The 24,202-nt window shown below is 44.2% G+C and overlaps 1 protein-coding gene across 2 annotated transcripts in view; it reads right to left on the bottom strand.

Moving 5' to 3' along the window:
• Positions 1-5,986: 5,986 nt before the first annotated feature.
• The window catches only part of LOC138467639 (serine/arginine-rich splicing factor 7-like), a 65,515-nt gene continuing 47,299 nt past the window's right edge, over positions 5,987-24,202 (bottom strand). For both annotated transcript variants that reach the window (XM_069607803.1, XM_069607804.1), the window contains exons 7-8: positions 6,662-6,697; positions 5,987-6,284 (exon numbers count right to left, since the gene is read on the bottom strand). In XM_069607803.1, the coding sequence (XP_069463904.1) occupies positions 6,239-6,284; positions 6,662-6,697 (82 nt within the window). In that variant the 3' untranslated portion in view covers positions 5,987-6,238. The remainder of the gene's footprint in view (positions 6,285-6,661; positions 6,698-24,202) is intronic.

Below are 24,202 nucleotides of genomic sequence, written 5' to 3'. Positions count from 1 at the left end.
TGAGGGTTCATTTTCCTTGTATATGGAATACAGAGTCTTTTCTCGGTAGTGGCACAGAGATATGAGAGGTTTTGTAAATAATGGGTAATACACTGGAAGAGCCTTCAAAAAACTTTCTTCATTGGTGCCATAGGTTTTACAGGGGCGCTCAGCGTCGATGGCGCAGCTGGAGTCGATGCTTTCAGCATCGTAGTCAGGGGATTGGTTGGCGAAGGCACATCCGAAGGTGTCGACCTCGAAGGCTCTCGATCAGGATCAGGCATTCGTCACAGGTTCGAGGGTGCGCAGGATTTAGGCCGAGCCCTTTCCTTCCTGGCTTCTTTCAAAGGCGCGATAGAAGCATGGCTTGGTGGCTTCTGTTTTTCAAATATTTTGAGCATTTCTGCTCTGAAGGCCTCCCACTCGGCCAGAGTGGATTTTTTAGTTGGGCAAGAAACCCTCTGAGGGGGGGGGGGGAGCGTCCGACGATGAAGTTGACGAAGGCGACCTATGGTGCCTCCTCTTAGACTTCAACGAATAAGAGTGGTGAGAGCCATCCTCGATCTCAACTGCTTGGCCTTCCTCCAAGGAGAGTCGCCTCTCAACTGAAGGTTTCTTGGCCGGGTTAAGAGATTTACGGATGCAACCTACCTTCCCCTTTCGTTCCTTCAAGACCTTTCCAGTCATCGACTGGCACTTGGAGCAGTCCGAGGTGTTATGGTCTTCCCTGAGGCACCACAGACAAATACCATGGGGATTGGTCGAAGACATTTTGACCCACAATCAACACTTTTCGAACCCGGTCTTCGGAGTTGTCTGTGTCGACGAAGAAGCAATGCTCTCAATTCTATTTCAAAATAACGAAGTTGTCACGAAAGTGAGGAAGCGCACCGTATTTCTCTTAGCGAAAGCTGTAGTGGAAAAATTAAACTGAAGCCTAAAGGCGCTGCTCGTGTTATATATGCCTTCGATGACATCCTCGAGACGGAGGCCCTCGAGGGACAACCAGTCGATGCCATCGACGCAAAGCGCCCTTTTTTTCCCAAAGCTGGACATCGAATATCAAAGATGAGTAATACATGGGGGGGGGGGGGAGGTGGTGGGGGTGGACACAATCCATTTGAAAGTAGGGATTAGTTGCTTTCACCATAAGTCACGTGATTTGCGCTGCGTGGTGCCGGAAGGGATGAAACATAGCCAAAACGAGGGTGGGAAGCTTGGGGAGGGTGCCAACATGTCCGGAATGGAGTTGTAGGTAATTAGAAGCAATGACCTCAAGGTTGCTGTCCATTTGGTATTTATGGCGGGCCCAGCCTGCCCCCAGTTTACTCAGCGCGGGAGGGTCAGGGCTAGAAAGTTTGAAGACCACTGCCACAAGGCAAAGATATGTGGACTGTGCCAATCTAGCGACGAGTCAGCCATTCTCCAGACATGCCGCTTATCTTCCAGGCCATGGCAAAATACCTAAAGACACTACAGGACCATTCCAAACCCTACCTGAAGATTGCAAGTTCCTATTGTGCATGGTTGACTACTATTCCAGTTGGCACATTATACAATCGTTGAGACGTAAATAACAGTAGTCTGATTGGGCTTTTGGAAAGTGTGAGTGACGGAATACCTGAATTCATAGGGTCAGATAATGGGGTTCAGTTAAAGTTGAGAAAAGAAACTTCCTAGCCCTTTATTAGAAAAAAAAAAAAAACTGCACATCGTTGCATCACCCGCAGTCCAAATGGTACAGTTGAACCTAGGGTTTGGTGCAGATGTGTGTACAAAACTGGTGGCTGAAATATTTTATTTTCATATCACACCACATAAATGATTCCCTTTCAACGAGAGGTAATATTCCCTGTACCAAGCTGGGTATGAGGAACGTGTTCGATAACAATGCCTCAAAGTGTGCACTTCAGGCGAGGGTGCAGGATAAGCAATAGGCTCGAAAAGAAGACCCAGATCATTGGCAAGGAGCCAGATCTTCTGTAGTGAAAGAGTGATTTGGCGAGAGTGACTTTACAAGTTAAAGTCACCAAGGGATTTTATCGAATCTAAAGGAGAGGACACAGAAGATGTTTTTAGTTTGGTAAACAGGGACGGGTGAAACGTGAGTTGCATTGTGTCAAGCGGGAAAGAAAAATAATCCACATGGGAATAGGATATGAGAGATGTTACCGGAACCACATCACCATGCGATCAAGTCATACGCAGTGTAGATCCAATCGCGTCTTCCTGTAGATCATGCTATGGGGTGTCAGATCCAAGCATAGAGGGGACAAATCTCCAGGCCAAAGTCAAAGGTAGAGTTTATGGGGGACATCATTAAAAGGAATATATGATGTATTAGGAGCCTGTAGTGCGTTTTGACAGTTCCATTTCTGAAGGGAGATGTCAGGTTATCGCAAACCTTGCCACGCAGGTCCTCTTGTGTGAGACCCAGATGGAACACAGAGCGTTTGATGCAGTTAAGCAGCCATTTCCATCCGAAGGATTTGCCTGCCCATAACCATCCTTCAGTTTTACCACCATTCTTTTCCAACAGTTATGTTCAAAAGATCAAATGGAAGGTTTTTGTTTTTAACTACTTGGACTCTTGACACAACAGATGGCTCTGAAATAGTGAACTTAAGTTACCAGATCGCAGGGATCACCAATAATACAATTTCTAAAATTATAAAAGCTCAGAGGAGAAGGGAACATTTCTTGTTCGTGCATATAAAAACAATTTCTTAACGTTGATTCCCACTACTTTACCATAACATGCTGTTCTAGCCACCCAATAGCCGAATTCTGTCAGCAATGTGCCTCTTTGCTAAGTTTAAAAGATTCTGCTAGGCTGCCTTTTAGAAAGTCAGTAGAGAACTCTCCTACCATCCCACCCCCCAGTCACCTGAAAGCTCAAAATGTTTCAAGGGCAGCACACAAAATGCTCCAGCCCTTCCCACCTTGCTCTATGAACAAAGACATGCGCACAGTGCTCCAGATAAGATTTTGAGGTGGGAGTATTTTACTCCCTATTTTTAAACTTTGAGAGTAAATTCTCCTTTGCAAGAGAGTAAAATGTAGGTGACCCACAGCCGCTGTGTGCAAAAACTGTATGGAAAGCATTACTATGCGGCAGCTTTCTGCATTGTGACAGAATACACCTTTCATTAGTTCTCTAAGGTCTGGCCATTTCATCTCTCCTGTATACATTTAAATGTTGAACACAAAAAGCTAGTCAATTACATAGTAATGTAAGCATGAAATGTATTGTGTGTTTTGAGGTTCAATAGCTGAATTGTCTTTCGATGTTTGATGAAAGTCCTTCTTTCCTGGAGCTATTACTACCTAATGGTATGCCAATGTTATGATACAACAGTGCAGAGAGGCAAGGACTCCATGCTAAATTCTATATCTAATCTCATGGTCAAATGGTTATTTATATAGTGCTTTCAGCAATTGTCACCAAACCAAAGTCGGCACTCCTTTATCGACCTCCTTGAAAGGAGGAAAGGCCGAGTTGGCCTTGCCAGGATTCGAACCTGCAAACTACAGATCATGCACAACATGGCAACGAGTGCTCAACTGGCTGAGCCATTTTATTGGCCAACATCCTTCAGAGGTTGGATAACTGAGTATCAACTGGGGTATAATAATCACAGTGCCTAGATCTTGGATGAACTATGTATGAAGCGCTACACCAAGTTAAATACCTATCTGGATTATCACAGGGACAGGTTTTGCTGAGTTTCGATTTCAATTACAAATGTAACTTTCATTTGTTAGTTTTTGAACAGCGATTGCACTTCCTGGAGAGTCAGGTATTGCACGTTTTAATTGTAGTCTTGAAGATCTGAGAGGTTAGAATACCTGTGATTGGTGTAATGACAATCACTCACCCTTGAACAAAGACTCTGCTGCCACTGGCCATTTATAGTAATGTACCCCCCATTGACTGCAAAGTTGAACGCATGTAAACTAGACTGTGCATAGTCATCATTTTACACACTGTTTTTATAAATGGAGTGTAAAAGTGTATAAATGATCTGCCTCAGCATGATTATACACTCATAATAGGAACTCTGAAAAATACAATTGTGCAATACTGGTTTGCCTTCACTGGAAAAAAAGCATACTTTGTTACAAAATATAAATTCTCAATTGCAAGTATTCCATCTTATTAATTTTACAATCCTAAAATGCTAGGAAATAAATATGCACAGTGCTTCCGTTTCCTCCATGAGCAGCAACGCAGCAGAAGCGGAATAGAAAGAAAACATTCCTTTTCACCCGGTGTGCAGCTTCGTTTTTGAAAGGCTTCAAGGAATACATTCTCTTTCAAAGGCGTTTATCCATGGCTTGCAATTACATCCATGTAAAAATCAAAAGAAGCCTTCTGGTTTCTGTCAAGTAACCTGACCGTTGTACTGCCTTCTGCTCTAAACTTGTGTGTAAATGTACACAGGAAAATAATAAATCTGTCGTATTTACAAGATTTTCATGCGTAAAAAGGTCTAGTACGCACCTTATCTGGAGGCCTGCATGCACACGGCCAAGCATTTGACATGAATTAATAAGAGCTTCCCTAGATACCATCTAATGCTCAAGTTTGCTAAATGCCATCTATTTGGATCATTTTGAAAGTGGGGGGAAGGCAGCTATGCAGCTGGTTTCAGAGGACAGAAGTGAGAGTGAAAATGCCAAATTCAGGAACCTTTTTGGCAGGTTGAGATGAGGGCAGAACACCCAGCATTTGGTTTAACAGCCATGTAAAAGTGGAAAACAATGGGGTTTGCTGGAAGAGAAGGCAGAATGCAAGATGCTTTCATTTTGAGTGGGTGCAGGGCTACAGGTAAAAACTATGTTTTGGAGGGTAGGGTGCAAAGTGAGGCATGACACCAGGCACTGAAGATCCACCAAGTGCAGGATACATAGGGGTGGTGTGAACCCATCAACACAAAAGTATTGGTGTGTGTGGTGCTGGCAGGACTTTAGCTATGGGTATGTGTATAAAGGTGATGTCAAAAAAATTACGTCACTCTCTTCAACCTCAAACCAGAAAAAAAACTTGAGTAGACGGGACGTTTCTGGATACTTATTTGTATACAATGGAGATTGTGGCAGGTTGTCTATTCATGACAAAAATCCCATAATGGACCTTTTGCCTCAAATCATGAATGATCATGAAGCTGGATGCACAGTGTGACAATGAACCTGGAAGGGTGTGGTAGTGAAATGGTGGCAAAGTGCCCCGAGGAAAGGAGAACAGTTAAGCTTTGAAAGAGGCAAAAAATAAATCTTTTGCATTAAATAAAACTGCCCAAATAAATAAATACACAAACACACAACATATTGCTAAATGTCTATGCCAAAACATTTTAAACTACAATCCGCAATATCTCTTTTGGGTGGCAGGAGGTGAAAAGGACTTCTAAGCAGGATCCCGCTTCCCGCATCGGTCCAGCCAATTGAACTGCCTCTTGCCTAGTAAAATGGATATTCTCCAGTGCTCTGGAACCAAGTTGAAGATCCGACACACTCTAGATCCACTACCTTACACATCTATTCCTACTTTCCCTTCCCCCACGCCACCCATTGCTCCCATTCCAGTCTATGGAATGGAAATCTGTTCCCATTACACTCGACGGCAGTCTTCTGCCCTCCCTTAAACTGTGAAAGTAACGCTTTGACGAAAGTTTAGACTTCACAAAAAAGTGTTGCATTGCCCAAGGTTTAGGCAGGCAATGGGCCAGTTCAGCAAGACATCAAGGAAGAAGATGAATGTTGGCAGATTTCACAATATAGGACCTAGTGGGTGACAGGATAATAGAGGCAGGGTTTTAAAAGAGCTGTCCCAGCCATCACACTCCAAATCCAGGTTCCCGAATATATAGAAACATAAACCAGTACAGATTAAGTCATACCCATGCTGCATGAAGAAAACACAAGGTGCTTAGGTTTACACTACAAGAGCATAGCAATTAAAAGTTTGCAAAAACAAGCATGGATTACAAAAGAGAATGACAACTTGAAGTGCAATTTTTAATGTCAAGATACAAAATACAACCCTCAAGTCAGATGGCAATGTACAACATAAGTAGTTTGGATAGTTAAAGCTTATTCATATAATAATCTGCAAACAACCCATTCTATTGGTTAGATGCCTGAAAATAACTTGTGACAAATACATCAAAAATGGATACCACAACACCCCCCCCAACCCCCCACGTAAACGAAACAACTTTCTTCCAAATCATCGATTCACACAACTTCAATATTTTCATTCTGGAGAGGCGCTCCTTGCAGGACTTCCCGATGGCGAATGACTAAAAGAATTAGATAAGTGCATTAATGGGAGCAGGTTTAAATGTCGTTTTTTCTAACCCCATGAGTCCGTTTCATGACACAGATGGCAAATCCCACATTAAATAACAGTCTTGCCAAATTAACTTTTTATCACACGGTTTATTATTCCAGTAATCTACATTTGCCATAGGCCAACCTCGTGCCAATATAGCAACAATTAAAGCTTATTTCACAAGGCCAGTATCACCTTGCCCCCTGAAGAGATTGTTGCATGCAGTTCGTTACAAATAAAAACATGGCAGTAGACCAGGCAAGTGGCACAAAAAATATTTAAACCAAGACCCCGATACAAATATCAGTTAATCAATTCTACCGTAAGTGATGTAATGAAATTTACCTCGTCTTTGCGGTTAACGATCTGGATTTCGACCGACTGCAAAAGGAAAAAGGTGGCAAAGAAATGTAAGTTATTGGTTCACTAGAATTATGACAAATCTGTTTTGCAATGTGACAAGTATATTCCTAAAAGGTTACTCACTATAGGAACGATGGTCCATAGTACTTCATCCATACTCTTGGGCCGAGACTAGGAGCCTGTTGTGCAGAGGGCTAGAGGAATAGTATGGAGGAAAGGGGACTATGGATTAAGAATCCCATGGTCACAACAGTAACCTTTTCATTCTATGCCCCCTTTTTTTCCATACTCTTGGGAGATTCTAAGCATTCCTCAAGAACAAAGTGGTGGCTGCAAGTTAAAGTACAAAATCAATTTTAACAGCCTGCCCAAAGGCAGCATAGTTTCTCAAACTGTAGTCGAACAATTTAAGAAAGAAAGGAGTAGGCCAGTTGGTCCTCTTGCAGATATTCTGTAAGGGCACTGGACGCTCAAAAGCAACTAGAGATGACTTCCAGCACACAAAAGATGTGTAGAACCCTGAGGGGGTGCTAGTGAGCCAGAGTGGCCTTTGTGCTGCCGTGCTTGGCACCCCACCTACAAATGTAAATCAATTGAGCTCTTTTATGGAGATCATTTCTCTTTTGGAAATAGAATTTTGGGACCCTTGTTACAACCAAAAAAGGTATAGAAGGCCCTTTCTGCTTCCAAGCTGGGAAGAACCTAGCAGAGATTTCCTCACCAATGTGGAAACTAAAACGTGTAGCGAATGGGAACCTTATGAAAAATATTATGCGGTTCCTTGATGCAGAATGCCTGAAACTCAATGACCGTGTGGGATCCGTACCGAAGCTCTGCTGAAGTCATTGAGCCCAGCTACCACAATAAGGTCCCAGGGTCTATGGGACTTCTGTCTTGTTGGGTAAAGTCTCAATAGGCCCTGGGGGGGATTTCCCAGTTGGAGTTGCGGCCAGGTTAAGCCCCGCATGAATCAATGTATGTACTATTCGAGACCAAGGTGGTCACAAAAGAGTAGATCATGTATTGCTGCATAGAGGGTCCCCTCCAGCACAAACATAAGCCGGTCCATTTGCTAGCACATTGAGCCCCGGTAGTGTTCTTTCCTCACAGTCAATCCCTCTACTCCCCCTAGAGTACAAGTGACCAAAAACAAAGTCGTTGGATGGCCAGACTGCCAAGGAAACTGGGTTAGGGTGCAGGATCATATCCTCCAGTTGCTACGGAAGGTCAGGGTGTTATCGGTAGAACCTGTCGGGTTCCCATTTAGCATTTGATGCAGAAGGAAGTTCAGAGTTAGGCAGAACAGGCGCAGGAAGGTTGAACGTTTTAAATTTGTTTAGGAAAGGAATACAGTGGCAATACTGTCCTTAAGATTGCTTTTCAGGAGTGGTCCCAATTCAAGATGGTGGGCATGCAGAGGGACAACGATTGGCTCTGGGGAGTTTGATGGAATCTAAGGAAGATTCTAAACTACCTTACATTCAAGTCAAGCCCAAGGAAGGTCACAGCTACATGAGGCTCCAAAAAAAATGTAGAGTTTACTGAAGTTTAGCAAGGCAGGAACAAGATACAAGAAAATCACTGCCCGTGAGGTCCAGTGAAAGAAAAGACAGATCAGTGACGTTAGAAACTAGAAGAATGTTTTGCTTTAAAGGTCACGTTGTGGATTTTAAGTACTGAACTTTCTATCTTTTAAAGAACTCCTTTTTGGAAAGAAAACAAATTTCAGACGGTTACACGTGAAGTTGTTTATGTTACTAAATGTGAATTGTAAATAGTTTTATTTTAAAATTAACGTGAAACGAATAGAGCATGCGATCAGCTGCGAGTGCAAGGAACCTTTGTGTTAGAAGAAACAAAAAGCGCGATCAGTAGCGTAGTGTAACTAGCCTTGCGTTTGAAGAGACGACAAGCATGCAGTAGCAAAACAGAAGGGAGTAGTTTCTTACCTGTAACTCCATTTCTCCAACGTTGGTTTCTTTCATGGATTCACCTGCTGTGAATATTCCCCGTCAGGCTGGGAAGCCCCATTAACTTTAACTTAGTAGTTTTCCTATGGAAAAAACATTGACACCTTGAGTGTCCCATCAACGTCGTTATGGGTGCTTTAGGCAGCACCAATGGGACGTCGAGTGTATAGCTTCGCCCCAGCAGCTTCCCCTCAGATTTTAACCACTCCAGCTGGAGGATGACCTTTAAAGAATGTTTGCCTGAAGCGGGTAGGCTGGAGGGCGCAAGTGAAGCCATGAAAGATATCAACGCCGGAGAAATGGAGTTAAAGGTAAGAAACTACTTCCATGGATTCACATTCTGTGATTAGATTTTGTAGAAGTATAAATACTCGAAGGTGTAAACCAGGCAAACACAAATTAGATGATATGAAGACGTGTACATTAATGCAGAAAGGATACATATTTAAGGTAGAGAACAGGAACAACCCTACAGGGCTTACAACAGTCGCTGAAGGACAGCACATCCCATCTGCACATCTTCAGTGTGTTGCTGGTGTAAGCAGTAGTGCCTGGTGAACGTGTGGGGCGCTGCCCATGTTGCCGCTTGGCAAATGTCTCTTATGGGAACACTAGACCATAGAGTCGCCGAGTCAGCCGTAGCCCTAGTGGAGTGCGCTCTAGGGGCAGATTCTAAATGGCCTGTTGGCTTTAGAGTGGCAGAAGGATATTGTAGCTGAAACCCATCTTGAAATGCCCTGTTTGGATATGGACTTTCCTTTGTTGGATGGACCAAAGGCTACAAAGAGTTGCCTAGAGGATCTGAAAGACTGTGATCCAAGTAATATTTCAAGGTCCTTTTGACATCCAGAGAATGCAAAGCCTTTTCTGCTGATCTCTCATGAAGCGCAGGTACGGAGGATCAATTAGCAAGGCTTGGAGCTCTGAAACAAGTCTAGAAGACGTAATGGCCACCAAAAAAGCCACTTTCCAGGTTAGAAACTTGATGTGGTTTGTAGACATGGGCTCAAATGGAGGCTTCATTAGACTTGCTAAGATTGGTTCATACATTTGGAATCCTTTTTTGTGGTGCAAAGGTGCGGAAAAGGCCTTTAATAAATGCTAGATTAGCCTGTCACTGTATAACATGGAAGATTTTTTCTATGTAAATCTGGAGATCAGGTTGTAGTGCACACCATGCACAGAATAATTTCCACTCGGCTAAAGGAGATGTTGGTGGATGGGGCTCTTGCTGCCGCTAGGATGCAGCGGCAGTCCTGAGGGATATTCATATTTCTGAACTAGAGTGGTCAGGCGTCATGCCGTTAACTTGAGAGAAACTGGGTTGTGATGAAAGATCATCCAGTTCTTCTGGGATAGAAGATTTGCTTGGGAGCCTCGGCTCATCCACTCAACTGGAGCAGGTCAGAGAACCATGTCTGCCTGGGCCAATACGGGGCTATCAAGATTATCTTGCAAGGAGCCTTGCGTTATCATCTGTAGGGTTCTTCTTATGAGAGGAACGGGAGTAAATGCGTAAGCGAACATGCAGTTCCAAGGGAAGGAGAATACGTCCCATTGAGAGTCCAGATGCAGAATCCTGCTGGCGAATGTTTAGCATGGTCTGTTGTCGGGGCTGGTGAAGAAGTCCAGAGTGGGGCGACTACACCTTGAGAACATTCTGGTTATTTGGATGCAGTGCAGTTGCCAGTCATTTGTTTGCGAAGAGTCCCTGCATGCTTATTCTGCATCCCTGTAAGTGGAAGATCTGAATCAGGATGTTGTGCCGGATGGCCCAGTGCCAGATGGTTTGTGCTTCCAGGGATAAGGTGTCTGAACTAGACCTGCCTGGTTTCTGTAAGTAAAACATTGCGGTCGTGTTGTCGCTGAGGACATGTAACACTGAGTTCTCGATAAGGGGGGAGAAAGGATTTTAGAGCACAGTCTATTGCCCGCAACTCTAGTACATTGAAGTCAAGTGTAGTAAGGTTTCTTCGGGTGACCAGAGGCCTTTGACCGGGTTCTGGTCTAAATGTGATCGGTCACAACGGTGAGTTGGAAATTTGGCTCCACCATTGGCATTCCTTTAGTGATGTTGGAGGGATGTGTCCACCATTTCAGAGTGTCTGACAGAGTCTGGGAGATCTTTACCTTGTCTGACCAGGAACCCAGGATTTGGGAGCATTAGGTTGCGAGGAATTTTTGCGCTGGACGAAATGTGTAGTAGATGGGAGAATTGGAGGAATGCAAGAGGACATGGTTCCCAGAAGAGCCATGGAACAGCGCACTGTGACCAGCTTGTTCAGTGTAAATGAGCCCGCTAGAGCTAGAAATTGTTTCACTCTTTCTGCCAAAGGTTTGACCAAATTGCGGTTTGTAAGGAATTTAGCTCCCAGAAAAAAGTTCTTTGAGGGAACTGTACAGGATTATGTATAGTTGATGGCAAAGCCCAATCGTTGGAGAAGCATCTCCGTTTTGTTGAGAGACGATAATGTTTGTTGGTACATGGCTCCTCGAATTAACCAATCATCCAAGTACAGGTAAACATGGTGGCCTTGCTTCCGGAAGAAGGCAGCTACTGGAGCCAGACACTTTGTGAATGTCCTGGGTGCCGATTTTAGGCCGAATGGCAGAACCCGAAATAGATAATGGCTTTTGCCTGCTACGAACCAGAGGTATTTCCGATACCCTGGCTGTATATGCACATGGAAGTACATGTCCTTGAGGTCTAGGGCCACGAGGAACTCGAGCGGCTGCACAGCTTTTACTCTTTGAGCGTTCCCATTTTGAATTTTTGTTTAATGTTTTTGTTCAGTAGCTGTAAGTCCAAAATCGGGCGCCATTTGCCATCTGTTTTTTTTTTTAACCACAAAGTACCTTGAGTACACTCCTTTCCTCTTGCTGAGAGAGGCACCTTTCCGATGGCTCTTTTCCTTACATGTGGAGTATCTCATGCCATAAGATGTGATGGTGTGAGCGAGATACCTTTATTGGGGGAATTGGGAACTGTGGGCGCTTGAACTCCAACAAGTGGGCGTACTGGATAGCATCTAGCATCCATCTGTCCGTAGTTCTAGATTGCCACTCGAGGTGCAACACCACATTTCCTCCTATTTGACTGTCTTTGCGACACTCGTGTTTTAGTCTGGCAACCTCTCTGGAAGGTGAAGATCCGTGCTTTCTTTGCCCTTGGAAATCTCTATTGCGCTGTGAAGATTGGTAACCGTGCTTGTAGCCCGGAGAAGAATATCCGGGTTTACTGTATCCCTTGCTTTCTCTGGAGCTTAAGAATTTTGAGTTGCCCGAGACTCCTCGAAAGGAACAAAAGGATCTCTTGTTTTGCAGAGCTGTAAAAGATTTTGCCGTGTCTGAATCTGCCTTCATGGTCTTAAGGGCTTCATCTATTTTGTTGCCAAATGATTCTCACCTTGGCATGGCATATCAACAACTTTGTGCTGTACTTCTTGGCGAAAGTCTGTACAGCGAAGCCAAGCCTGGCGTCTGTGGACTACCACATTGTTGATCTGTTTAAAGCTGGTTTCGGCCAGATCTACAGCTATATTGATGCGGTGATTTTACGCCTCTTCTCGCACCAACATCATAGCCTCTTTTCTTTGTTGTTCTGGCAGGTGTTCTAATAGAGGGGCCAAACAGTGCCACATTTCACAATCGCACCGTGCGACAATAGCCAGGGAATTAGCCGCTTTAATCGTAGTGGCTCCAATGGTGAGAACCTTCTTACCCAAAAGCATTGTCGTCAGGAGGAGTGACACTTGTGTTTTGTGTTCTAGCTTTCCTGATTGCAGCAGCTGAGCCCACAGACTCTGGCGTTGGTTGGGATGCAAGGCATTTTGGAGTGGAATCTGGAGCCTTGCATTTCTTTTCCAATCTCCTGTTCACCTTCGGCATACATGGTCGAGAATAGGAATGGATAAAACTGCTTTCCTTCTTTTCCCCCATATGATCGAAGAGGAAGCAATCCTTCTCTTCTTCCAGAATTAGGCCAAACTCCTGGCAGGCTTTTAGCCATCATGAAGTAATAGTCCGGATACATATCCCATGTGTGTTCTCTCCTAGGAGATGAGGAGACAGTGGAGATCGCATCTCAAGGATCTGTGTCCTGGTCAGTGTCGACTAATTCACCCTCTTCTTGTTCCCTCCTTCATGGACCAAATGCACATGGAGGTCTAGGAGGAGATTGCCTTCTAGGGCATGCACCCTGGTCTTGAAAGGGGTAAGATGCCTCCCTTTGAGTAGGGATGAGTAGGGATAACCTGTGGGTCTCCATAAGGATGGATTGTTGGAGCCTGGGGCAGGGTAAGTCTGGCGTCAAGCCGACTCAGTAGAGATTGTAGTGTGGAAAGGACTTGCATGGATAGCAGGGATTGGGGATTTATAAGAGTATTTTGTTTGCATACCTCCTGTTCCGGCCGATGTAGAAGGTAGGGAAGGTGTCCGAGACCCATGTCCATAACCGTATATGGAATGGGAACCTCCGACATTTCTTCCTCAGGATCTGATTCAAACACCCCTTGGCATTCATACGGAGGGGGCTCGTAGTCAGACCTGATCTCATGCTGCAGAATATCTTCTGGCATGACAATGGGCACATTTCCAAGGAAGGCTGGTTGTGCTTTTCCACGGTCGCAGATAAGGTTTTTAATATACCTTTAGGGGACAATATATTGGTTTCCATTTCTGAAACCTCCAGCCCGGTGGACGATGTATGCGTCTACTGCTCAGTCGGCGATTTTTATTTGTCGACAACTTGGTAGTGGTCGTCGAGGTAGTAGTCGACTGGAGAGAGTAGACGTAGACTGATGGAAATTCTGTGGTCGCCGTTGATGCCTTCATAGACTGTGTTGGCGACGGTTTAGTCGATGAGTGAGGTCTTGAAGAGGACTCGTGGCCGGAGGAAGATCTGCGTGATCCTGACAAGTGATGTTTTTTTTAAGTGGTCGTCGTGGTCGATTTTTTTCACCAATGAGGTTGAAGAGGTGGTCTTAGTCAGTCGAGTTTTATGTTCGTCTGTTGACAACTGAAATTTCTGGGATGAGTCTGCAGATATTGAAGATGGGTGCGAACCCTTCTCTTGGCTTGTCTGACAGACTTTGACACAGTAATCTAAGAGTGCTTCGACCCTGCGTGGGTCACCACTAGACAGTGGTTTCTTAAGAGGCGAAGAGCGTTTGGCCTTGTCCTGGCTTGAAGACTTATTAGCCTCACTGGTCCTCTGCTTTTTCGCCACCTGCTCCTCTGACTTCCTCAATAGTGACGGCGACCTCTTGTCAGAAGGAGTGGTTGCTCTCCCACTCCGTGACGAGCCAACCTCCGACGCTGGGTAGTCCCGTTCATTGAGCCAACAGATAAGGCGTCTATTTCGGTCTCGAAGAGTCTTCTGAGAGAACCATTGGCAGACGTCGCATCCGTCAGCCGAACAGTTTGGGTTAAGACAGTAAAGGCACTCCGCATGCCCGTCTCCCTCAAATAGGCTTCAGGCTGCATGTCTCAAATGGCCTAAACAAGGATTTTTTTTCATCTTGAAGTTTCCATAATGGAGCTGAAAACCGAAGTATTTTCAGCAAACGGCTAAAAAGACGAAAATTGAAGACATTTTTTGAAAAATTGTAAATGTCTCTCTAAGGAGAGAAACGCGAGGAATCCCAACAGCTTGGAAGACGGTTGAAATCTGAAGAGAAGCTGCTGAGGCGGATCTAGACACTAGACGTCCCATTGGTGCTAAAGTACACACAACGACGTTGATGGGACACAACATTTTTTTCCATAGGAAAACTACTAAGTTAAAGTTACTGGGGTTTTCCAGCCTGACAACGGGGAATATTCACAGCATGTGAATCCATGAAAGATCCAATGCTGCAGAAGGTTGCGGTTTCGAGAAAAGGACCCCAAGACGTGTCGCTGCGTCATTTGCGTTTGTTGGAGAGGGCAGCGCAAGGTCAAACATATTCGTACAAGCTGTGCAGCATTTGAGGAATGAGGCGAGAGGCGTCTGTTTCCAAACGTCAGAGGACTGTCAGATTGAGGATCGAGTTAGTTTGGAAGCGTGCAGTGTTATAAGTAAAAGAAAGGAATAGCCCGGTGCAACTGAAGATTATGTTTCTTTAGCGAAAAAGTATGTGAAAGTTGAATCTTAAGCGATATTTATGAATTGAGAAATAAAGTGAGAACAAGAAAAGATGGCAAGCAATTCAAAGGAGAGCATTCAGTTAAGTTGGCAATATAAGCATGCTTGGTTACATGAAAAGAAAGGAAATTGATAAACACTCCCCGAAGTCTACAGAAAAGGAACTTAGTCAAGCAACTACAGACAAAGACTTCAGAGGCCAGCAGAGTCAGAATAATTAACATTCTTTTCCGGAGAGTTACCTCCAAGCTTGGAGCAGAGGCAGCCAGGTAACCAAGGGAATTAAGGAATACAATAAAAGAGTTGACTGTGAAATTGAAGACGAATAAACATTAGATGTATTTATTTGCAGGTTTCATGAAAGTGGAAGGTTCTGAAGATGGAGACTTTCGGAGGAGACCGGTCCTTTTATTTTATCCACTAAAGCCCCCTCAACCCCCACACTATGGTCACTTCAGTAGTTGTAATCAAAATATTGCTGGGAGGACTGGACGAAGGGGTCTGGAGGACTCCTCTGCTCTTGCAGGCTTCAGCGTTGGGACCTAATAGAACCAATGGGATTTGCATCTCAGAGCCTGCAGGTCTGAATTGATTGACTTGACTTGGGCAGTACAGCACTATCAAAATGTCTCAAGACAGGCAGATGTAATTCAGAAGGTGGGCGGATGTTTCTTCTCTAGGGGTCATCAGGAAGTTTCTAGTAGAGTACGGTTTGTGGTCATCCAGTGCATGTGGGAATGTGAGAGTTTGAGTTTGTTACTTTTCTTAAACAGATTTCTCTCAGGAAGGCGAAATTGTCCCTTTCCAAGTTAGAGGGGGAGTGGGAGGGTGGGGTGACGGGAGAACAAACTTAGTAAATTAATCTGCCTCTCTCCAGTGAGGCAAATCTTAACAGACCTCCTAACTTGCCTTTCACCCCAGCTTTCACAGTTTCAGGAGACTTCGCAATCGGCCCCAAATTCAGAGGATGCTTCAAGAGCGTGAAATGGAACAGGCAAGCAAGAGGGATATTCTGCTACTAGACCACTGGGGTCTGTCGGTTGATAAATAAGCCCACACTGCGTGGGAAGGACCATTCAGCCTTTCCGGAAAGACCTAATTTCCTGGAGTTTACCTTTTGCAGTGCGCTTCCAGAAGCAGATGAAGGGGCCAGGAGGCTCTATGGTTTATTGTTGGTGGCAGGTTCGGCCAAGAAGTATCCTAAATTATTTCTATCCTAAATTATTGTCAAAGGCTGTTCCTAGAGTGTAGAGATTGAAGAGAAAAGAAATTAGGTGGGGGGTAGGAGTATGCAATGAGTATTTGTAAATTCAGTTCCAAGAATGAAGCCACTCTTCGGAATTCAGAGGACCTCGTACCAATCCAAAAATTAGGAGTTTTCCCCTGTGAAAAACCTGGACTGGTTCGCGAGTAGTTCCGTTTGGTTGATGTTTGCTTAACTAGTGGATACAGGACTTGGGAGTCTTTTCAAAGTCAAGATGAGGGCGGAATAGAGAATCAACTCGATTTGGAACCTTCAGGTGGAGTAGAATACGGTCAGGGGTTCTACATCTGCTGCTTCAAATCCAGGGACAACGAATAGCCAGCCTTCACATGACTAAGCCGGTAGGAAGAGAAGAAAGTTTTGGCAAGCAGAGCGGTGCATTAGGCGAGGGTTGAAAACATTTCTAAACTAGCAAAAGCAGTCTCTTCTAGGCACCAGTAGAAAAGTATCAATAATTTTCCTGCTCTTTGTCTGCATCAGAGACTTGCAGATTATGCTCCACTTACCCTTAGGGTGATACTCGTCTTGTGCTGGCTAGAACTGTAGGTGGAATGCCAAGGGGGTGGGCTACTACTCCAAATGAGGAACCAAAATTGGGCTGGGGAAGATTGCCTAATTAGGGAGGGGAGGTCGTAGTAAGTGGAATGAAGTCGGTGTGGGATTGAAGTGTGTAGCTTCGGAGGGACCACTTTGCAAATCCTGTGTTCCTGAACTGAGCCAGAAAACTGCCATAGGGTCGCCCAGTCAAAATCCTTGTGCAAAAAATGCCACTCTGGGACCTGAGCGCAAGGCAGCATTTAAAGGTCTTGCACAAACTATCGTTCAATCAAGGTGCAACTCAATTAGAAAGGCAGTTTCCCTTCATTTGGGGTTGAAGCCTTCCTGTTGTAAGTCACACTTCACATGCGCTTCCCCACAGCTCCTTCTGGGTTGTACGCGATACTGATGAATAAATTACACACACAACATTGTTGGGTAAACATTTGTTTTTTTTTCAGCCACTAACACCAGTCCCAACATATTCTAGGATGGGTACAATTATATAAACCAACTCAGTCCTAGCATATGTGGGGAAGAAAATGCTGCATGCATACAGAGGACAAAATATTTTATAGCAATATTCAGCAATGTAATTTCTAACGAGTGGTTCAGATTCATGCAAAACCTTCCACCCATCACTTCAGTTATAGTTGGTCTACTTGTGAGAGGGTATGCCCAGATGTGGGCCAATTGCTCGGGTACCGAGCTGCACCTCACTGATGAGGTCCAACAAGGCCAAAACATGTCTTGGGTTGCTTGTTCTTCCGTGCGGAGGGGGCCTGGCCTAGCAGTTTGGCCTGCTCTCAGTGGTGGCAGTACCCGACCGATTTGGATATAGCTGGACCCCTTTTGCATTGGATGAGACAAGGAAAAAAAAAAAAAAAAAAAAAAAAAAAAAAAAATCGGTGGTGTGTGTTAGAAAAGATTTCATAATTGTATGTAATTTTCCCTCCATGTGTACACCCCTAAACTTTGTGCTGCTGTTTAGACACCATAGACTGACTTTGCCAGAGAAGCATAGCTTTCAGCTGCACTCCTCTGGGTTTTCGCTCACTTTTAATGGGGAAACTGACATGCCCTTAAGACAGTCATTACTGGGAGACTTTGTTTCCCTTAGTCCTTTTCCACTGTTGCAACTTTTCTGCAACATGTAACAAGTACACAACGTACCTTCCAGTACAGTGTAGGGGGTGTGTAGTAATTTTCCAAAGGCCCTAGATACTCCCAATGGACTTTGTGAGATGTGCAGATGTGTCATGGACAGGGCTGGTGGCAGCCAACTTTTTGCATTATTTTTAACCCTTTCCTGCCATGTTAACCGCGTTTGGCACAAATAGGTGGCCTGGCTCCAAAATGGCCATGCCACAAGGTTCTTTATCCTGTCCTTTGGCCATCTGCCTCTTCACCTTCCCCAGGTCGAGTCGACCCGGGTCAGTCCTTATTTGGACATGCAGTTTCCTGCGACACGCCAAGCTTTTGCGGGCTCCTGAATGCCTTGTGTGTGCCTCCAGGATGTGGGCTGGGGTGTCTGTCCCCAATACACATCCTGGGTGCCAGAGAGTCTGGAGTGCTGTGAATGACTGGGACCACCGTGGTCCATGATTGGTCCCCGTATGGAGTGTGTTTGTGAGCAGATCTCCCATTGGGGCATCTCCGTTTTGGCGCAAAGGGAACTTTGGATAAGAGGAGGCTGAAAACACCCATACCATGTCGATCTCTGGAGTTCTCACTGAACGAAGGATAGGATCCAAGTATCCTGAAAGTAAGAAGCCGAGTCGAGGAACCGCTGGAAGGTTTGGCACCATGAGCCCGCTGTCGTCCCGTGGGACCCCTCTGCATCTGGTCGTCCTAGAAGGTCTGCGAAGACCCTTCGACCCATTAGAATAGTGAGACCAACTATTCTCGGCACCTTCATCAGAACCTGCAAGTAAGCTTTCTTGGAAGTGTTCCTGGGCCAACCAGTGGGCTGACCAGCTTACCCAGTTGTTTTGCTCTGCCCCCGCTGCCGTTTTGAGGAGGCCCTCTTGGTATATTGCTTGCTCTGTGTCCATGGCACTCTCACACCGAATTCCGTACACTTGGCATGCCCAGTTCTGAAGTGAGACGAGTGCGCCCGGACCTACGCATACGCGGTTACCGTGTTGCCCTGCCGCGGCAACAACCTTTGCAGATACAGTGCATTTGTGACCCTCTTCCCCCTGAAACCTGCTGCAGTGAAACTGGGTCGATCATCCATCCGAAGCGGAGAAATCGCCACTGTTCAGTTTGGGAATCATCACTGTATCTGAGGAACAGAAAGCCGCAGAGACTTCCTTTTTGTCGAGTTCGAACCTGCAAGCGAAGTGGACTGAACTGGCGAAGTTTGGGTCCGAGTGCGCCTGAGACCGGTGAGTACTTCCAACACTAACCGGTGACCCCTAGCCCCAGGGCCCCTTTTTTTACGCACGAGTGGCCCCTGAGGGTCCCTCTCCTTTCCACTGCTAGTGCGAACTAGCGACTCTATCCCGCACTCTGAAACTGCCTCTGCCTTCAAGTGGAGGTCCTACCTGAATAGAGGTAACTTATTCTTCATCCACCTTCCTGAGCTGCTAGAGACCCCTGAAGAGACCCTGTTTTGCCCATTGGAACAACCACTTGCATTGCATGTACTATTGAGCACAAGTCTCCTCTCTTCTTAGGTCTTGGACTGTCTTAGGTGTGTTGTCGATGTTGAGTGGGGCCAAAGACTTTCTGCATTGCCCGTTTTCTCCCCCGGCTAGGTTGTGAATATATTTTGTGCATTTAACCCTTTGGGCCCCATTGGTCTTGTATCTACATTGTATTGATATTGTTGTGTTGGTTTACTTAGACCATAGCAAAAGAATCACAGCAATACTGAGTTACAAAGGCCTTGTAATAAATGTGTTTATATTTTTGATATAACACCTTTCTGGGAGTAATTTGTAAGTGTTCTTGCTTTGTGTGCTCATTGAGGTCTTTCAGTCACCCTCACCCCTCCTGAGACTTAGTTTTGACCACCTGCCATAGCTACCTTGATTGGTCTGGCTTGTCCAGAGGTTACCCTGTTCCGAGAAACTAGGCTAGCCTTCTGAACATCTGCCCACCAGGCCGAGTTCAGAAATCCATCTTAACAGTGTGGAAGGTTGGCCCAGAGCAGTGCCCGTGGCTCAAATGTATTCAAAACCTTCACCCAATACTCCAGGTAAAACTTTGAAGCGGGAGTAAAAATATGTGGGGGTAAAAATATAAGTCCCTTTCCCATTGGAATGATTTTTATAAGCGACTACATTTTTTTTTTTTACTGAAAACCAAATTCTTTTGTAATAATGATGTAATTGCACCCAGTTATTCATACTCATTAAAAGATAAACGTTAATTCTTCCAATCAGGCAATAATAGCAGATTCTTCCTGTGGTACTACGGTCAGGTCCCCTTTTGCACTATTAACCAGAGAAAGACTGGGGGGGGGGGGGGGGTTCAAGGTTGGATGTGAAACACTGGAAGTGTGCTGTTTAATACGTTTGGGGCTAGGTTGGGTTTAATGTTTTCCTTAACCTTCTTTTTCGCAGTCAGGAGTCATCCAAGCTCAAAATGGTGGTAATGAGCCATAGAATCTATTGGATGACCGGGGCAGTGAGGTAGTTTGGAATCTTGGGCAAGATTAACTACCTTTCATTCCGCAATCAACCAGAGAAGGTCACAGCATTTTGAGTTCCATAGTATTACAGATATCAGGACTGAGTAAAGTGAGTTTTGGACAAGAACTCCTTGTGAAAGAAGACAAGTCGGAGTAGTAACTTCTGAAAGTGAACCAGAGAAAGTGAAGTGATTTTATTTTACATCAAACAGAAAATTCTAGAAACTGTATTTTAAGTTAAATATAAATAATCTGGAAGACAAGAGCTTTTAAACCAGAGTTACAGGAATATTTAAGAATTGCATATAGTTAACTTCACAAGTCAGTCGATGCTGTGATTTTAATTTCCCGCGCAAAAGAGAAGTTAAGGAACTGAGCAGTATTTCCTATGAGCAACTTTGTTTAAGTCAGCGGCAAGTTATCTGAGCAAAACACGAGTTTGACAGGTTTCATGTTTTTTATTTTAAGTATAAGGTTGCTAACTTTTGCTGTGCACACAGGCCAGTACTGTGTTATTTTTGTTCCAGTTCGTAGTCTACTCGAGCACCGGAGAAGGCCTTAGAGGAAAGGAACATCATGCATGTATGAACGTGGTGCGTGTCTCATACTTTCATTTTTTAATGCGCCTGGAAAGACTGAGGCGCTTAGTAGCTCGTCGGGTGTTTGCCAGCGGACAGAAATACTGCACGTTCAGGAATAAAAGCCACAAAGATATCAGAAAACAGCGTGATCAGGACAGTAATGTTAGTTCTCTCAGGATTTTTCAGTTTTTAAAGACATTAGTGAAAAAATGAGCATTGGAAATAAAAAGGGTCCGATTAGGATCCAAGCAGCAGGAATTTCTGCGAGATATCCAGAGACATTTTTAAAAGGTGAGGGACAACAAGATCTGGAGATTTAAGAAGGGAGCGGGGTTTGTTCAGTTGGTGGGCAGTCAGGTTAACCTGGGATACTAACCATTAATATGTTCCACTGCAGGTCAAAACAGTCAGCAAGCAGGGAGCAGAGGTACAGCTGGCTGAGACCTGTTTTTTTTTGTTTTATCCACTTCTCCTTTCCCCCAGGGTTAACTACTATTTGTAAAAGAAAGATTGTAGAGTGGACAAGCCTACGGTGTCTGTGGGGTCATTGTCCACTCATGCAGGAAGAACTTGCTGCGACCTCACAACTACATGCTGTTCCCAACATATCCATGGAGCCGTTTGGGTGACAGCAGGAGCACAAGTTCCTCTTTTTTGTTGCAAGTATTTTTACTCCCCATTTTGTTTTTTTGGGAGCATCTGCCCATTTCTAGAGAGTAAAAGTGTCTGATACACCCCTTATCTGTAGGGCTGCTTCCACCCATCACTTTTCCAGTTACATTTTATAACGAGAATATTACTAGACACCTCACTCAGCCGTGTGCATCTCCCCCAGGAGCGCACTAATCCACTCAGCCATGTGCATCCCCTACATCAGCTCACTAATCCCAGAGGTGCTGATCCCACAAGACAGGCAAGTGTTCCAGAATCCAAGCCCATCCAGTCTGTTAATACTAGGTTACTGTCTTACAACAAGTAAGGAAATGTAGAGCTTTATAGAAGGTAGTCTGATTTAAAAGCCAATAACTTGGAACAAAAACAAAGTGAATCATTTAGTAATTGTCACATGAATTAAAGAAATGATTAGCGCATTGAAATTAAATAAATTAAGATGAATTCTATGGCATTCAAGTCATCGCCGAAGTGTGCTAAATATTGCAGCAACTGGTCAAGTTTCAAAGCAAGCTTTCAACAGCAATTACTCATCTACTGGGTTTTTACAGGAAGGATCTTCGAGAACGATAGGTTATGTAGAACTAGTCTTCGAAAGTTTGCTTTAGCAGATTTCAAAATCTTAAATATTCGGTCAAGCTTAAGAAGGAAGCATGGTGGCAAAGTACCAGTCATGATCTCTTCTGTAACAGCAAATCCAGCGACCAGAAGTAATCCACAATCACCACCAGCCACTTAGCAGTGGTTGAAATGAAGACTAAAACTTGGGGCATATAGAACATGCTGATAACAGGGGCCAAGAACTAAGGCATGTTCCCCCTTAATGACCATCTTTTTGCAACTTTACTCCCTTGAAGTTAATGGAGGCACCGGGTAGATGGGTTCTTTGTCTGAATCCTAGTTCTTTGTCTGAATCCTAGCTGATTTTTGGGATGAGCCCCTTTGCCTCACCCAGTTTTGGGTGAAATGGTCAGACCATATTACCTCAACAACACGGGACCAAGGACTGATCCCCAAAGATGCAGACCAACCCACAGTACTGCCCTACTGTTAGAAGATGCCAGACCAAAACAATGGCTTGCCACAGCTTCTACAGCAATAGCTTCTCTCTTGCTAGGTTGAAGTGTGGCTGAGATTCACATGGAATATTTGATATCCATAAGAAACAAGCAGAATAATGGTGCAGTCAGAGAATAAACTCTATATTTGCATAAAACAAGTACAGCCATGTCAATACGGCTAGTGCCAAAAATGCCAATGCATTTTCTGACTGCTGGTCCTTCATCAGGTGACTTACCTGTGGGGGAGAACACAGGAACTCCCAACCAGAGAAGGTTTACATATAACAGTATGGGAATACACACAAAGTCACAGTCACAATTGGTGTGGTGGTGCCACATCCATGGTATGGTCAAACATATAGCAATGTAGGCAGAGACGCTATGTGTGTGCGTGCCTGCATACAGAGTAGACACGCATCAATGGCCACACATCATGTAATCTAAAGTTGTACAAATCATGTTAAACCATTGTCCAGAAAGGACTAACTGCCCTGTGGTACAGTGAGCCAAAAGATTATGGACAAAAAAGTTTAATCAAAGAAACACATCCTATTAGAGCGTCCCAGTGCCATAATGCATATATTAGGTCACCTCTCTATGAGTTGTTATACACATATAAGCAACATCACAATAGTACATGGTATGTTAATACATTGGATGCACACGAGAAAAGGGCAAGTAATATCAGTGTGTCACTGCAAAACTGTATTTCTGCCATTTCTTAATTTTTTTAATTGAGATTTCGTTTTTTTCTTCAAACTTTAAACACATTTATGTACTCCAGTTCGTTAAAACCTTTTTCTTGTCTTCCAGTTCAGTTTAAAATTCGGTCCTTTGGAAAACTATCAATTGTTATTCCTTTTCCGAGTTCTCGATGATGTTAGCAGACTCTTGTGTCTCGTCAATTTTTTTCATCACTTCCTCTAAGACTTTGATTACAGTACATGCGAGGCCTATATTCTCCACGGTTAGAAACTTAAGTCACCATTCTTCCGCTGATTCCGTACTTTCACTATTGACATATTTCCCCAAAAACATTGTTCTTGTTTTTGTCAAAAGGTGATTGACTGTTTGATCTTTAACACTGCACATTCTACAATCCCCGTTATTTGTTCCGCTTTTTCCTGTTCGCCACAAGTATTCATTTGTTTTATAGACATTTAGTCTAATGCGTAACAGTTGTCTGTGTGGTATTTACTGGGGAACTGCTGTAAATATTTTGGAGTCTCATTCACTTTTCTGTGCTCGTTCGCTGCATTAGCCAAGCTTTTGTATTTTGATTTTTCATTGTGTGTGTTAATCCAGTAAACCGGTTTTAGTTTCTTTGACTCCATCCGGGTTTGTCGTTAATGATTCTAAGGAGGAGTGTAGCCACTCCAACTGTTTCATACATTTTTTCCCCCCCATTCACTTAAAGCTGTTCCTTTTCCCTTCCCTTCTGATTTTAACAAAGTGTAAGATACTGACGACCGGTCTTCCAATTTTTTCTGTAATAAGTTTCACGATTTCCATTTTTTTTTAAATTTCTGTTTATTAATGTTCACAAATCCAGCAGATCAATAAAACAAGACAATAACAACATTAACACCCCTCCAACCCCCGCCCCCTATTCCCGGTTGCAGCACCCAGATAAAAACAACCTTCAAGCTCAGACCAGCCATTCCAGCCTAGCAG

Source organism: Ambystoma mexicanum, chromosome 4q, assembly GCF_040938575.1.
Source record: "Ambystoma mexicanum isolate Mex_15411 chromosome 4q, UKY_AmexF1_1, whole genome shotgun sequence".
Taxonomy (NCBI): Eukaryota; Metazoa; Chordata; class Amphibia; order Caudata; family Ambystomatidae; genus Ambystoma; species Ambystoma mexicanum.
The sequence above is the reverse complement of the archived record's forward strand: the minus strand, read 5'-3'. Positions and strand labels throughout refer to the sequence as shown.